This window comes from Simochromis diagramma, unplaced genomic scaffold (assembly GCF_900408965.1).
Source record: "Simochromis diagramma unplaced genomic scaffold, fSimDia1.1 OVJJ01000321.1, whole genome shotgun sequence".
In the NCBI taxonomy this organism is placed as follows: Eukaryota; Metazoa; Chordata; class Actinopteri; order Cichliformes; family Cichlidae; genus Simochromis; species Simochromis diagramma.
Genome location: NW_024386772.1, coordinates 7,096,672 through 7,112,611, shown reverse-complemented (window position 1 = coordinate 7,112,611; position 15,940 = coordinate 7,096,672). Strand labels below are relative to the sequence as shown.

General features: G+C 38.1%; 1 protein-coding gene across 2 annotated transcripts; it reads right to left on the bottom strand.

The window, feature by feature from the left end:
- Positions 1–1,420: 1,420 nt before the first annotated feature.
- atp6v0a1a (ATPase H+ transporting V0 subunit a1a) lies at positions 1,421–13,975 on the bottom strand. 2 transcript variants are annotated; one of them, XM_040045907.1, is made up of 22 exons: positions 13,815–13,975; positions 12,582–12,745; positions 12,039–12,117; positions 11,758–11,855; positions 11,543–11,671; positions 10,772–10,854; positions 10,412–10,538; positions 10,245–10,327; positions 10,070–10,163; positions 7,321–7,533; positions 6,839–6,989; positions 6,432–6,571; positions 6,129–6,295; positions 5,933–6,023; positions 5,645–5,763; positions 5,331–5,547; positions 5,116–5,223; positions 4,917–5,024; positions 4,348–4,392; positions 3,748–3,865; positions 3,445–3,616; positions 1,421–2,438 (listed from the first exon to the last, which is right to left on the bottom strand). In XM_040045907.1, the coding sequence occupies exons 2-22, from the start codon at positions 12,696–12,698 to the stop codon at positions 2,345–2,347; spliced, it is 2,553 nt and encodes an 850-aa protein (XP_039901841.1). In that variant the 5' UTR covers positions 12,699–12,745; positions 13,815–13,975; the 3' UTR covers positions 1,421–2,344. The 2 variants fall into 2 exon arrangements, with proteins under 2 accessions (XP_039901841.1, XP_039901850.1); XM_040045916.1 differs by lacking the exon at positions 4,348–4,392.
- Positions 13,976–15,940: the final 1,965 nt, after the last annotated feature.

The following is a 15,940-nucleotide window of genomic DNA, read 5'->3' as shown; positions in this document are numbered from 1 at the left end:
ACACACTGGGAAATATCAAATTAAATGAGTTTTTCTAAGAAGAAGAAAAAAAAGAGACAAAGACAAATAAAGAGTTCTATTATTACCCTGGGCTGTTGAAGCCCCCCGCTCCCCCTTTATACAACGAAAGCATGTGAATAGAGAACATGATGTTCCTCAACCCAGAGTGGTGGACGATGTTTGTAGTCAGGCTGCTCACGCTGCCAAAAGGATGTCTTAGACTTTGTCTTGGCAAGTCAAACTAAATTGGTCAAAAGTAACTAAGTCCATTTATCAACCACTAAAATAAAAAATGTGGTTTAAATAGAACTTCATACTTCCACCACACTGCAGCCAGTTGCCACAATTAACAGAAAGCATAATCAAAAGTCATTATTATACATTAAGACTTGGATTTCCAAGACATTCTACCAAAGATCAACAAAATTATACCACCTTTACCTCAAAAAATTCACAAGTGCACTCAGTAACTATATGATTAACAGGCTATTTTACATAAAGTACTCGTTATTTTGATGTCAATACTTTTTTTACTTTGAGTACGATTTTAAAAAGGATGACTTCTACATATCACAGATATTTGCTTCAGATAAAGTTAAACAAAATCTTTCAAAATGGGTCAGGACACAAGTGGATACTTCTTTTTGGACTCATTATAGAATAACATCCTTTAAATCAGCATGGTTGTGTTTAAGAAGGGGCCAGTTAAAACATGTTTTCAGTTCATCAGTGCACTAGCAGATACATTTCCTTATGACAGGTAGCATCATTGGTCAGAAAGTACTATAATAAAACCAGCTGTCCAAATATTTAGTCAAAAGCAACTTTAGGTGTCTTTATTAGCTCTAGAGTGATCAAATCAATTCTTTTTTATGAACCATCTCAGCTGCATATACGACCCAATAGTGCCACCTAGAGGAGGTTTAAAGTAAAACAAATCATTATACATAAAGTTTGAGATTTTATGTAAAGTGTTTCTAAAAACTTTAAAGTCCATACATTAAGTTTGGCATGATTGAGAAAAAAAAAAAAAGAAGTCAAAATGTATTTCTAAATACACATTTAAAAAAGGTAATTTTTGTATGTAGCACTTTATAATAATTTCACTCTATTAGGGCATTATTACGGTATTAGCAAATGGTTAATTCATCATTTATATAGCATTATTCCCTCTTGTTATGCCATTCATTAAGATGTATTATGACTGATATGATTATACTAGCAGTGATAGCTATAGCTGTATATCGTGTAACAGTAACAGATGGATAAACATACATAAATAGCATATTAAGGATGAGTAATGATATATAAATGATGACCTAAGCACTTACTAACAAACTTAATAAAGTGCTACCTTTTTGTTTTTGCTCTACTGCTGCAGCAGAAAGTAAGATAAGCAAAAATCAAGCCAAACACCACATTTTAAAGCCTTTCCCACTTTATTGTTCATGTGATGCTTAATCCTTTCTGACAAGATCATGTCTGCTGTATGTGGTTCTTACTGCTTTCTAACTGTGTCAAATCAAAAAACTGAGCATAAATGAAAACATAATACAGGACCCAAAATCAAAAGTGAGACTGACAATGTGCAATGATTTCAGTGCAACATTTCTACAGAAAATCCACCTACTAGGACACCTATAGATTCCCCTGTTGTCACGTAGATCGTCAGAGAGAACAGAGACAAAACATATCAATGGCTCAAATGGATGAAAAAGTCTTTTCATTTGCAAAGAACTGGTTAACATTCCCTTCAGAGCTATAGAGCTCTGTGTGAGGTTAGTATGCATTTTCTTTCTTATTAAACCAAATAGATGAGCTGTGCAGTGCACAAGGTTTTGACTGAGAAATGATTCTGAAAAGCAAAGAAAATTAGAATATAACAATACGAAGACATACAAGGAAATCAGAAAACAAGTCTGTCATCCCCCAAATCCATCAGCAGCAGATATGAACTTTAAACATGGTGTATATGGTACATAAGTTGCAGTGCAATAAAGGGAGAAAAAAACAAACAAAAAAAAAAAAAAAAAATACATAAATAACATTTAACTAAATAAAACAGATAAAATAAAAAGGCCCGACTAAAAGAAGACAACAGATTAGAATCAAGGCTATTAAGGAATGAATAAATAATTATGTTTGAATACATATTCCAGATACCAATTCTAGTGGGAAGTTTAAAACACAAGACACGATGACAAGTGACTAAGTAAATAGTATGTAGTAGTTATGTAGCTATGGTAACAAGTAGGTGGAAACTGCATCACACAAAAAAAATATCACTATTCACCACCACACAAATTCAACAGATTAGAGGCATGAACTGAGGAAGAGGATTTGTTCAGTCTTCAGCTCTGCCGTCCAGGATGCTTTCAAAGTTGAAAGGTAGGAACTTAAAGCCGTTGCCTGAGTAAAACTTGTTTTGGAATTCCACCCTACGATTAAAGAAATCAATAAAAATCAGTCTGAAAAAAAAGACATATATACTTTCATACAATAACCTTGTCGTGCATACAGTGACGATAGCTGGCAGCTTGGTTAATGCTGAGCAGAGCAGTAGCGGCTGATGACCCCTGCTCTTCATTCCACAGTCTGCACACACCTGCATAAGCTCATGTCTACATCCTGGGACAGACACCTAAGCCTCTTCCCTTCAGGAAAATGATCAGGGTCTATTTTTAAAAAAGGCCAATGCTAAGTGATGGCTGGATGACCTTTTAGCTGAGCAGCCATGGATAGCATTCATTCCAAAGCCCGTCTGGTGTGGCAAGAAGAAATATGTAGTATTACATATTGCACATTGTGCGTATCAGTTTTGTCAGTTTGATGTTCAGTAATTACATAGTTTCCAGATATCACTGGAAATAAAAATATTTTGATTGGGGGAGGGGTCGTTTAGTTTCCCTCGCTTAAAATGTAAACAGACTGTCCATGAAGACAATTTGTGAAAGCACGCTCAGCCAGCATTCCTGTGGAAAGGACAATTATCGTGAAGGCCGGCTGCAACACAGACGTGCTCTGTGAATGTGCCGGTGAACTATAAAACCAGCGTGACATTCAGCAAAGCCAGACAAAGACATTTATGAGGAGGCAACAAAGGCTCATCGGTGCCGAGCCACAGACTGTTATGCATGCCACACATAGAGCATAAATGAACAGCACCACATTGACAAGAGCAGACTTATTCCAGGACAGAGGCCAGGAGAGATGATTGGAAAACCAGTTTGTTAACTTGAGCACCTGGGATGGTCACTGAGACTTTAATTGTAGCCTGCAGGTGGAGCTAGAGCTTTGCTTTTGTAGCAATGACAGTAATTTGCCTTAAGGAGTCCTATCCTTCAACACTAACAAGTTTTCACAAAGGTATTAGTGTATGTTTAATATCAAACCCAAGCAAATACATATACAAATCCTAAAAAACAACATTAAAACTAAACTTACCAATGCAGTCGCAATGCGTGCAGAAACGCTGACAGGCCTTCCATAATGAGAAGAATAACAACTGTGAGAAGAGCGAAGCCGTAAAATACTATGGCCAGAAGGATGAAGCCTCCAAGGCTGCGAGAATAAAGGCCTATGCGCATCACCATGGACCACAGCACCTCTGACAGCTCTGTGAATAAGAAAGCACATACACACCAACTTTACTACTCTGATTCCTTTGAGAGTCAAAGCATTTAGGTGTTAATACAGTGAGCCAATTCTCTTACTAAATAACTGAATACTGCAGGTGAAGCGACTTACGTGCATGAGCCAGACTGAGGGCCCAAAGCCTCAGATAGGAAGCAGTGTTGGAGATACAACCCAGGCAATACTCTATGGTGTGAATGGCCTGATGCACTGCTACATCCGCAAAGTTAAACTGTGGGTAAAAGTTAGTGGTTTCATTTACTCAGCATAAAAAAAAAGTAGAAAACAACATCTCTAAAACAGGTCCTGAGGTCCACAGAGGAGAAGTCAGCTTTAATATGTGTCACCAATGATTGAGGGAATTGACAGAAAAGCCATTTTTTGTTGTAGATCATCAACCCCGAAAATAAGAAGAGGTATCATCATCATAAGAACCTGTGAACCCAAAGAGTCAGCTGCCCTCCTGATGCCTCATGCACATCACCAAGACCATAGGGAAGCATTGGCCTACTGGCACCCGCCACATGACGAATCCCTGCCCATTTTCAATAGAATACATTTAGAAGTCCCTGACCGGACCATACAATGACAAACATTCAGACGCAACTAGTAGCAGCAGGCAATGGTTGACAACAAAGCAGGGGCAGTAAAGGAAAGACTTTGAAGACATGTATATTAACATGAGGGGATGTGCAGCATGAGCTCCTGTCCTACCTCTTCCTCCTCACAGGCCTTGAAAGCAGGTGACAAAAGGCAACGCTTGGTTATTGACATCACACACACGGACAGGCAAACGTCAATAAACAGGAAAGTAACAAGAGAAACCAGTTAATTATTTAAAAGGAGAATCGAGTGAAACCAACATTAGCGAATGAGCACACTGTGCTTTCAGATCATCTTAAAATAAAACGAGTAATCAGATTACATAAGTAAAATTATGAAGTCCAGGTAAAATAACTCACTACTCGCCATCTGTTCATGGTTGTGTTAAATCTGTGCAGGAATTACAAGAAAATGGATCCATAATGTCTGTATTCATTATTGATGTTGACAGTAAGAGTGGAAATGGAAAAACAAGGCATCAAGTTTCTGTCTCCAACTAAGGTTGAAAGACTAAATTATTCAAAGATGTGAAAAGATCCTTTAACTTGTGCTTCTCCCGAGTTACTCCAGCAAGCTGCTGTCCTGTTGTTACTTATGCTCTGTATGCAATTATTGTAATACAAAAAGACATTAACTTTTGATGTTTGACTTCAGTGTTATTGTGGGAACACATCTTTTACCTCAGGTTCATCCTCAGATTGCTGTGCGAGCTGGTCATGCTGGATGATTTCAGCCTCATCCTCAGTGGGCCCATTGCCCACCCTGATTCCTCCGAAGTTCTGTGTACCCTGTAATGCAGTGAAACTTAATGAGGTAATCTATTTAAATCTATTATAAAAGTATATTGAGTGACTGTGAGCGCAGACTGTTTTATCTTACCAGATGCTTCCGCCACAAATACTGTCTTCGCATAACCAGAGTTTTTACTATTAACATACAGGGGACACATGCCAAGGCGATTACCACCAAAAGGGATTGTATGGCCATCTACAAAAAAAAAGGTGGAAAGTAAGTACAAGAGAAAAAAAATAAGGACAGTTAGATGGATCTCTTCATTCATGACAAAAAGAAAGTTGCAAGTATGCTGATCTCACCTGTCCTCTGTAGAATAGTTTATTATTGGGGTCATTGTAATTGAACAGGAACATGTTAATAAAGGCAATAAGGAGACTGGGAGCATCCCTGGAAGTGCGTGCACCATAGGAGACCCACTTATAAAAGATCAGAATGACTAGGTAGCCAAACAGGCTGGCCATGAAGATAATCTCTGGAATGAAACCCAAGTAAATATTCAGGGGCTTGTTGAAATACCTGAGGAAAACCACAAAAAGAATATTTGAAGTCCACAAATTCAAAAAGAAAAACATAAGAATCAATGCATAATTATACATAGGTATGGAAATCTCACAGGTGGTTGAAGAGACTTAGCGTGACTCCAAACAGCATGTGAATTACCCCCAGGATAACAGACATCTTCATCTTGAAGGAGTTGAGGAATGACAGCTTGTTGACAGAAATGCTCCATATCTGAGAAATAATGCAATTACGAATTATAAACTATGTGAGTATTCAGGTTAGTTTATGTCTGCCAATGACTGCTGACTTTTGTGGATTTTTTCTGGTAACTGACAGACAAAATAGCTGACATAGATGTATAAATATGGAGCTCCAAAAGATTAAAAACAAAATGATTTACTGGATCAATGCCAATGGGGTACGGCCCATTGAAGACTCCATCAACTGCTGGGTCCAACTGCAAAACTGTACTGCTATTAAGTGTACCGTCCCTGAACAGAATGAGGACAGAGATCAGATTTTTGAGCTTACATACTGAACAAAAAAAAGAAGTCCCTGTGTTAAAGCTCTTGTCAATTATTACCAGTGACACTTACGTCCAGTTGCCTCCAGCTCTGGAATTGAACATTGGTCTGACACTCCATCCAGACCCAAACACATTTAGGGACTTTGAGAAGCAGTCATTGTAAATAATGCCAGTGTACATTGAGAAGACTCCCATCAGCAGAATTATGTAGCGCCCCCCAAACATCATGTTGAATATCTGTCACAAAAAGATATTGAACTTTCATAAGGAAACTGTGAAAATAAAATGCACGATGTCCTGTGGAATCGGTGCTTGTGTGGCATCGACAAGGGATGGTTTAGGACTAATGAGATGGTAATGATGGGATCCATACCTCATTATCATTCTTCTGCGCCATCAGTCTGCTTTCTCTTAACACAAGGTATAGAGCAGCACAGGTCATGAGTGTCCCATGGCCCAGATCGCCAAACATAACCGCAAATAGGAAGGGGAACGTAATGATGGTGTATGGTGCTGGAGACAAGGAGGCAGGCATCATACGAGGGTGGAGGGTGGTGTAGTATGTCAATAAAGAAAGAAAGAAATGAGTGAAACATGCACAATGTTCCAACATGGTGATAATGGTTGATGAGGCAGCTGAAGTAAAAGCCTTTTAATTGCCTGTAACTCAATACTTAAGCCAGCTGAGTAAACAGATTATAGAAACCTACTGCCACATTATACAAAAAGGTCCACACAAACCAGCTGGGCATTAACACACAGAATTCATAGTTTGCTTACCTGGGTTAATCTCACGGTAGCTGCCAATTCCATAAGCGTCCACAATGTTTTGGAAGCCTGAGGTGAACTTGTTTGTCTTGTTGTAGGTTGGAGGGGTCTGTTTGGTCTGCATTCTATTGAGGATGGAAGGCACAGTAGAGCCGCTCTTCTCCTAAAACCAAAATAAAAAAATAAAAAAATAAAAAAAATATGAACGTCATGCAACAAAAGTCCTAACTTTAGATCACCAAGCCTGGAACAATGCAAAACTAGCTATTCCAAGAATCGGATCATGTGCTGAGAGCCATAACGAGTTCTTGTTATTGTTACACCACATGTAGAACTAGACAATATAGCAAAAAGGACTCAACCATAAAACAAACAAAAAAAAAACCCAAAACATTTAGTAGAAACTGATTTTTTTTCAAACATGAAATCATCTTCCTTGTAAAAACCTGACTGGCTAGTTTACACCAAATATAAACTGCTCCTCTGTTACTCACCGTCCCCCTACGCAGGGCAAACTGAATGGAGTCCAGGTCTGAGATGGGACACCACACCTCAGCAATCAGACACTTCTGAGTGACATCGATGTTGCACAGGTTGAGGGTGTGGTAGATGGCCTTCATCTTCCTCACCTTGATAAACCAAACTCTTATTGTCTTGGCTGCAGCCTGCAGGACCCTCTGCCTGTGGTCCTCGGTCTGGTTAAGCACCTTTAATGACAAACAAGAGCAGTGATGGCCACAGTAGCAATACATTTTTTTTTGACATGATCAGTGAGATCATGAAGAATTCTTTTGGCCACATAAATAAATAAATCTATGAATGTCAATGAGACTCCCTAAAAACAAGTCACACAGAAAGCCAACAGCCATTCCTGCCATCATGTTTCAGCAGAAACTGCATCAGTGTAATGATGCCTGGTGCCTTTCTCCAAATCAGACCCATTATTAAAACTTCTGAATATAATTGTTAGAAACTCATGTTCTTCACTGACATTTACCATTCATAAAATTACAATAACAGGTGTGTGAAATATAATACCTTACAACTAGACATTGTGTAAATGTGCGTATGGTTTTGTACAGTAAAGGTTACACACATCTCTGCACCTCAATACACATTTATTTTCATTTAGTTTCAAGTTCGAATTCAATCATTTTACTAAAACCAAGGACACGGTTAATGAAACTGATTCATTTTAATTTTTTTTTTCAAGTTTCTATATCTATCACAATATTACTATAATTTTTTTTGATGACCTTGAAGGTAAAAATCTAATATTACACATCCCTAATGTTAAACTGAATCGAAAGAAAACAAAAAAAAGTATAAATGAATCAGACGTTCCTTTTACTGGCATAAATGGTGAGCAAAAGGTCATGCTAAAGAGCAACACTGTGTCTAATCCATTAAGGAATTCCCATAAGGGAGACAGAATATTCACAGGTATGTTGCTCTATGACTGAGATTAAAAGCCCAGCCCATGACTAGCAAAGAGAAGGCTCATATCTATCTCTGTTGTCTCCCACACCCAAATTCTTGCCTGCTATTGAGACAAAACTGACATGCCATTCTGTTACGTGGATCTCATGCCCAAGTAGCAACAAGCATAATCCACAAACACAGAGATTCACATTCCCCCAGCATGCAGAGGAGCAAAGTAGTATCCATTGATTTGTCATGCACAGGGCATGTTGAGTATCAAGCAACTGTCTTGTGCAAGTTTTTTTTTAAACTTCCTGTGGTTTAAACTGTTTCAGTTTCATCAATATCCGAGTACATGACACTTGAACTGTGCTGACACATCAGGTTGACAGAGTGAAGTAGCATGTGGGACCTCAGTGATACCCGAGTCTGTGTAACATGACGTAAAACCCCCATAGCACTGCATGTACAGTGGGTAAAATAAGTATTAAAAATAAACATAAAATAGTGTAATAATTAAAAAAAATAACACAGGGAAAAATAAAAGTATTGAACATGCTTGAACTGAGATTTGTTGAATATTTCATATCGAGAAACTAGTCACATGAATTGCTCAGGTAGGATTTTATCAAAAAGGTCTCTGTACATTTTCCCATTAATCCTTCCTTTAATAATATAAACTTCGCTGTTAGTATGGTGTTTTTGGGATGGTAAGCGGTGCCTTTTGACCTCCAAACATGATGTGTATTATGGCATCCAAAGAGTTCAGCTTTGGTCTCATCTGGCCAGACTGCATTCTGTCAGTATTTCACAGGCTTGTTTTCTTTAGCAATGTAGTCTTCTGTGGTGAGCATGCATACAGGCCATGATAGTCAAGTGCATTATTTATCATTTTCTTTGAAACAATTGTACCTGCTAAATTCCAGGTCTTTGTATAGCTCTCCACAAGTGGTCCTTGGCTCTTGGACAACTCTTCTAATTATGCTTTTTACTTTTTGGCCCCAACAGTGCTCACTGCAACCTTCAGTAGTTTAGAAATTCTTCTGTAATCAATGGCGTCAGTATGTTTTGCAACGATAAGGCTGCAAAGGTTTTGAGAGAGCTCACTGGATTTACCCATCATGACATGTTGGCATCTTGGTAATGAGACAACGTCTTTTAGGTCATCAGCTGGGATTGAACTAGCTAATATTAATTTGAACTAAGTGGCAGGATTGTTTTCTAACTCTAAGATAAGTTTCCATGCTTTTTTTTTTTTTTTATACCTTTCTTTCTTCATGTACTCAAAACCTTTTCTACGGTTTCATTTCTCATTATTACACTTTATGGACATCTATGGTTTCATTTCTTTTTATGTATAAAATGGATAGGTTGTTACTGACATCTGGTGAGAATTTCATGTCAATAACCCCTTTAGATATACATTTACTTAGAAAATGAAAACTGATTTGTGTTCAACACTTCTTTTACCTGCTGTAACATTACATGGTCAAAAACCAAGAGGAGTGTCATTTGCAAAGCAAAAGGAAGGAGGGATTCCCTTGAGCCACTTTGGGAGTAGACAACTGCTATGAGGAGTTAGGAAACACACTGCACTACTCGCACAAGAAAAACAAAAACGTGGTTTCCTGTTAAAGTACATGTCTCTGCACAGAACATAACTCACATCCTCATGAGCAAGAGGAGGAAATGTGGTAACGTCTTCATGACAAAGAAAAAATGTCTTGCTGACAGAGCAAAAATGAGAAAGAAAAAAAAGAAACAACCAAATGAAGCTTGCTTTTCAGTGTTTGTAAGACAGTTCTGAGTATGTGTATTTACCATTTGCAGGTCATCAATGCGAGCATTCACCCCAGCAAGCATCTCTTTCCTCTCCTGTGGGGTTTCTGGACATGGGTACAGTGTCGCTCTGAATCTAGAAACACATTAATAAGTAAGCAAAAAAATCTATTGGTCAACGACACTTCATTAACAGTAGAAATGCAAATTCACCTACCCCTCACAGATTTTCTTCACTCGATTCTTCAGCTGGTCTCCTTGGAAAAATATGATGAAGACAGATTTGTGGACTTGATCACCCTGTGGAAACATCACCAAGTTAAGTTAGAAAACACAAACATCTCAACTACTTTCACAATTGTTTCATTTGTGAGCAGCACTTACCGTAGTTGGGTCTTCCAAAGGATCTTCAATATCTGCCTGTCTCAGGAACACATTACCTCTGCAAACTCTCCATAGCATCCTCTCAAAGTTGGGAATCCGCTCCCTGCCAATGACTCCAGCAACAAATCTATAGAATATGTTAGAAAGATAAATAAAGGAATATAAATACCCTCTGATTAACTTCAAAGACAAGAAAGCTAAAACAATCACTTTTGGGTGCGGACTGAAGGAATTCTGAACTGAAGATAGACTTTGCATGGATTTCTGCTTTAGGTGACCTTGGATGCCTGACTAAGAGGGGCAATCAGAGCTCATCTGTGGGAGGTATTTAAATTGTGCAGTACTACAAAACAGACTCACCCTAGCCTGAGAGGAGCCACTCTAACGGGCTCATTTGGGTCCAGGAGAATGGATGACTCTTCAAGTAAACTGGGATCCTCCATCTACAGGACAGACAACAAATCATTAGCAACAATAGCAACATAATCATTTCTCTACAGTGTACACACACACAGACACACGAAAACTGCCATGAAATGTCTCAAACTGCTTTTATTTACAGCAATGTTGACATTCAGATGGGAGCTTAATAAAAAAAAAAAAAAAAAAAAAAAAGTTTCTCACTCCAGTTAATGGCTGAACATCTTTTTATCTGGCTTAATGATTCACCTTCATCAAGCCTCATAATAACTTGTAAAAGATGACCTAATGTAGTAAGTCAACAGCCAGGTTTGCTTTCAAAGGCAGTGAAGTGAAATAGGTGCTGGCCAAAGGTGAAAAAGCAAGGATTAAGTCTGGCAAATGAACAAAGTGCCTGGAATGAAATCAGTGTCAAGTACTAAACAGCAGGGCGTTTAATGTACAGGAACTACTGTGAATAACCAGTGTAAATGGGTCAGCATGTGAACAGCCATAAAAAGACATGAGTGCAAACACTGCTTTACCAAAGCGTCAATAACAGCAATAAGTGCTTCCGTCTGTATGAAACAAAGACCATACCAGGCAGCCTATCAGCATTTACAGTTAGAGATTGTAAATGTAAAAGTCACAATTCCCTTTCTGGCTATGGCAGTGTTATACTGACAGGCTGGAGCGCTGCTGTTTTATAGGCCTGTGTGCAGTTAAGCTGACCTCATCAAAAAATTGTTGTGTGCGACGCAGAATGTGCTTGAGCTCGGTCAGTTCCAGGAAGTTCTTCTTTAGCGCTTCTTGGTTGGTGTTTATTTCCTTCAGTTCATTCTCCAGCTTCTCAAATGTGGCCTATGGAGAAACAATGAGAGGGATGATGAGCTGACTGAAGTAGCAGATGACAGCACTTATAGTTATCTTTAAGAAACAAAAATCACCTCCAAGTCAATCATGTCCCTTGGAAAAGGAACTTCTGGGTTCTCTCCTGTATCGAGTATTGGGATGTTAGCCTTCTTAATTTCTTTTTCCACAAACCCTATGAGAGAAATGTAAAAGAAGGTTTTCAGAAGGTGTTTAAAAAAAAAAAAGGGATACAAGTGAATGGTAAAGCTTGGATAATGAACTACCATCTTCATATAACTGTATTTTAATACTTTAAGGGGTGGAAACTTAACTAATGCAGTTTGATATAGAAAAATGAACATTTAAGAGCGCTCACTGAGTTTACGATCCATCTCCTCACATCGTCGTACTTCATTGACAAACTTTCTCTGGAACACATTCACATCAGGATTCAGCTGCAAAGGAAAAACACACAAGGTTCAACGAATATAAACAATTCAATTAAAAGAATATAACCAATAGCTGCCATAATGCAGGTTTTTGTAAACACTATTAAGACTTAATATATTCTGTTAAGTCTAAACTCTGTAATGGGTATAGTTTCTTAAACTAATGGAGACGATTTGATGATACAAGACATGCTGATGCACAGAGCTTCTGTGTTACTGTCCATCTTACGCTCAAGAACAAAGCTTCCCTCAGGACTTGTCAGGAATGGCTTTTCTCATGCACGTATGAGGGTCAGCTGTGAGCACATGATGCAGAAGGCATCCACTCTCTCAATAGTGCCACTAATGATGTTGTTTACGTCACCACATGCATGACCGTAATAATTAATTAATGCGACTTTCAGATAGTAGAAGATAATAAAAAGTAATGCTTTAGAAGTTTGATAAAAAAAAAAAAAAAACAGACTTACGTCACGAAACTGGACCATCCCAATCTCTCCCAGTTCACTGACACAACAGTAGGCAGCTTCCGACTGGAGGAAGAGCTGAGCCAGCGTCATCTCTTCACTTCTGAAGAGCTCTCCCATGTTGCTACAAGATGTGAGCACTCAGCACCCGTGAATCCACAAATCACCTCAACAAATATAAAAGATTAGAGAACGCTAAAGCAAAAAAAAAAAAAAAAAAAAGGTAGTAGACCTTAACAGTTCTACATTCTGCACTTTTCTCTGTCACTAATGAGGAAGCCTTTAACAGTGAGGTGTTAGTTTAACACCAGTGTGCCAAGTTTTTTTTTTTTTTTTTTTAAAGAAAGAAGAAATAAAAAAGCCAGGCCTCATGCTGATCTCATGATCAGTGCAAGAATGCACTTATGGTCAAAGAGTTTGATCTGCGCTACTGCAACACAATAAGAGGACCTCATTTCTGCTGTAAATATAAAACACAGGTTAAGAGCCAAGGCCATGAGAAAGCACCTCTTAAAGAGCGTTTAGCTAAAACTAAAAGGTATAGATTTTATGCTTTGCAGCTAAGCAGTATAATAACCCCCTGCTGTAAAAAACTACCACACAAGGCTTATGTTTGGATTAAAGGGGAGCATGTGACCTGTAGCTGTAGTAAGCTTCACCGACTACAAGACCTCCATCACCGCTGAGTGTACATGTAACTAAAGCAGGTTTGGAAGCATAAGCAACTACACCTTTTAAACGCCTTGCATTTAGCTCAATAATTAACAGCAGAGGCGCTCAAACACGTCAGACAGGTGGTACAATCACCTGACTACAGAGGCTTCACCCATTACAGCCAAACAAGTCAGAAAGCCTACAAGTAGCTGCTTAGAATAAACAAAACCTTTGTCATTTTTACAAGGTATTGATCCAGCAACACTACCATAACAGAAGAGCCAATTAGCGATGGTGGAGCAATGCAAACACGAGCTGACAGCAGTGCTTAGAGTAGCCAGCGTTACTGGTTAGAGGCGAACTTTAACATTAGTGCAACGACATGCTATTTTACTATTATCTACTGAAATAGGGCTGTGTTAACTTGGATAACAATTAGCCGAATGAGCAGCCTAGCTAACGCTAATTTGGCACACCTGTTGTTCAGCAATTAGCTTCACTTACTTAGCCCACAAATTAATACATTAGTGTTAGCGTAATATTAACAAAATTGCTTATAACCTTACAAATAGTTGTCCTTACTGTTTACGTGGAGATCGTCTCTTCCTTTTTATCTTACAGTTGCCTCTTTGCTGTTTGTTGTGGACTGCTCGGCCGTTTGACAGGGTTACTGCTCGACTTTCGAAGCGGAAGTGTCCCGGAAACCTATGACGATCGACGACGCCGACGAACCATAACCACGTGATCACTATACAACCACCAGGACTTCGTTCTTAAATCGTTTTGAAACTTTTATTTTGAATGCCCTCGCCGGAAGTATTGACTTTTTTTTGACAAATTCCAAAATATATGAATTGAGAGTACACAATTATAATACAAAAAAATGATAGCCTGCACATCAAGAAAACCAAAAGACAGACTTACTTTACAAACGTGTAACAGAGACATCAAATGACATAGAAATTATGACATAATCCTTAAATCCACTCAGATTTTATTCATCACACTATGGTGGATTTCTCCATAATATGTCTACAGAATTTTGAACTGTAGACCTATTTAGAATATGTATATGTATATATAACCATGAATAACCATTAAAACTGTTAAACACTGTCCCCATTTTTGTATAATTATCTATTTCAGGATCAATCAACACTCATTCCAAACTAGTATATACATTCAAAGCAATGACAAGAATTCTTGCATGTGTCAGCTCTGTTTTCCACACTCTGAAAAGCCAGTGGCCCCCACCCCCACCCCTGTCCCAACCCTTCTTTTGAGCTCTCTTTTAATCTAAATTCTAAATGAATTAAATGGATAAATGGATTCTGTTTTATTGTTGCATTATTTTTTTATATTCCGGGCATTTGTGCTTGTAGATAGCCACATAATGCACTCACATTTATACACATTATGTACACATCATTTTTCTCTTCTTACTGACTGCTCACATTGTTTTTAAGTCACACTGTAACTATCCATTCTTGCAGCACTATATTCTATATGCTATAAGCACTTTATCTACCTCTCATTCATGGGCAATTTAGAATCACCTATTAACATAACATGCATGTTTTTGTACTGTGTGAAGAAGCTGTAAACCCACACTAGGTACTCACAGTTTTTTCTTTGTTTGTTTGTTGTTGTTGTTTTGCAGGATAAAATCTATAAGTTCTTCAAATAAACCCCATTGAGTTTGTTTGGAATGGTTTTGTTTGTTTGTTTGTTGTTTTGTTTTGTTTTTTCTTGTGGCAAAGACCTAATTGTTTTTCAGTCAATGTCCTTAACAAAGTTAACCGAGTAAGAGATGGATGGATGAACAGACATCAGAACCCCTGTAAAGAAGTAATTTTGGCATTCATGCCTTGCAGAAGTATCAATCTGCTGTTGTCTGTTTTAATACATTGTTGTTTAGTAAGGCCTCCATCACAACTACATCTGTTCTAAAAGAGCTTCTTAGGAGAGACATTTTTTCATTTTTTATCAATACATATTATTGTTTTTTAAAGATATATTTTCCATTTATCATAAAAAAAAAGTTACAGTAAATGAAGTTCTAAGAATGTAATTTAATTTCGCTGCCTAAACAAGACCAAAATTGTTGTAATTGATGATTTTAAAGAGGTTCAGAAGAAGTTGCACCCGCCTTTGTGAACAGAGAGAAAGTATCTGATGGGGTACCAAGAGAGGAACTGCGGTGTTGCATGGGGAAGTCTATATTGATGTGGTGAGCTGTGTGGTAGGAGTGGCAGATGGATTCAAAGCAATGATAAATTGTATAGATTTTAGACATTGTGATCTTTAGTGATAGTAGAGATCAATCGGAAGACAGCCTGGAGAGGTGGAGCCATACTCTGGAGACAAGAAGAATTTAAGTCATTATAGAATAGTAATATAGAATACATGTGTGTGAATGAGAGGAAGGCAGGTCTAATGATGAACCTACAATGGGTAAAGGTAGTGAAGGTGGAAGAGTTTAAGTACCTTTTGCAATATATACATTTATATGTGTACAAAATATATTCAGCAATATATAACACAAGCAGAAAATGAAAGGGGAAAGGTTCATTTGCATGAACTTCATCCTGACCTCTGGTGGTCAAAGAGACTCTAAAGCTCAGCTCTTACTTTGAACAAACCAACCGGAAGTACTACTGCGCTATTGCACGTGAAATGACAACAGTAGCGTACAACTGTTGTTCCTC

Bases quoted from the DNA above. Each gene is read 5' to 3' on its own strand.
- atp6v0a1a (XM_040045907.1), bottom strand. From the start codon at position 12,698: ATGGGAGAGCTCTTCAGAAGTGAAGAGATGACGCTGGCTCAGCTCTTC. The intron at 4,393-4,916 runs GTAAAAGATGTG...TCAATAACCAAG, and splicing joins AATCTGAGGATGAACCTGAG to CGTTGCCTTTTGTCACCTGC. The intron at 2,439-3,444 runs GTAAGTTTAGTT...CTTTAATCGTAG, and splicing joins CACGCATTGCGACTGCATTG to GGTGGAATTCCAAAACAAGT.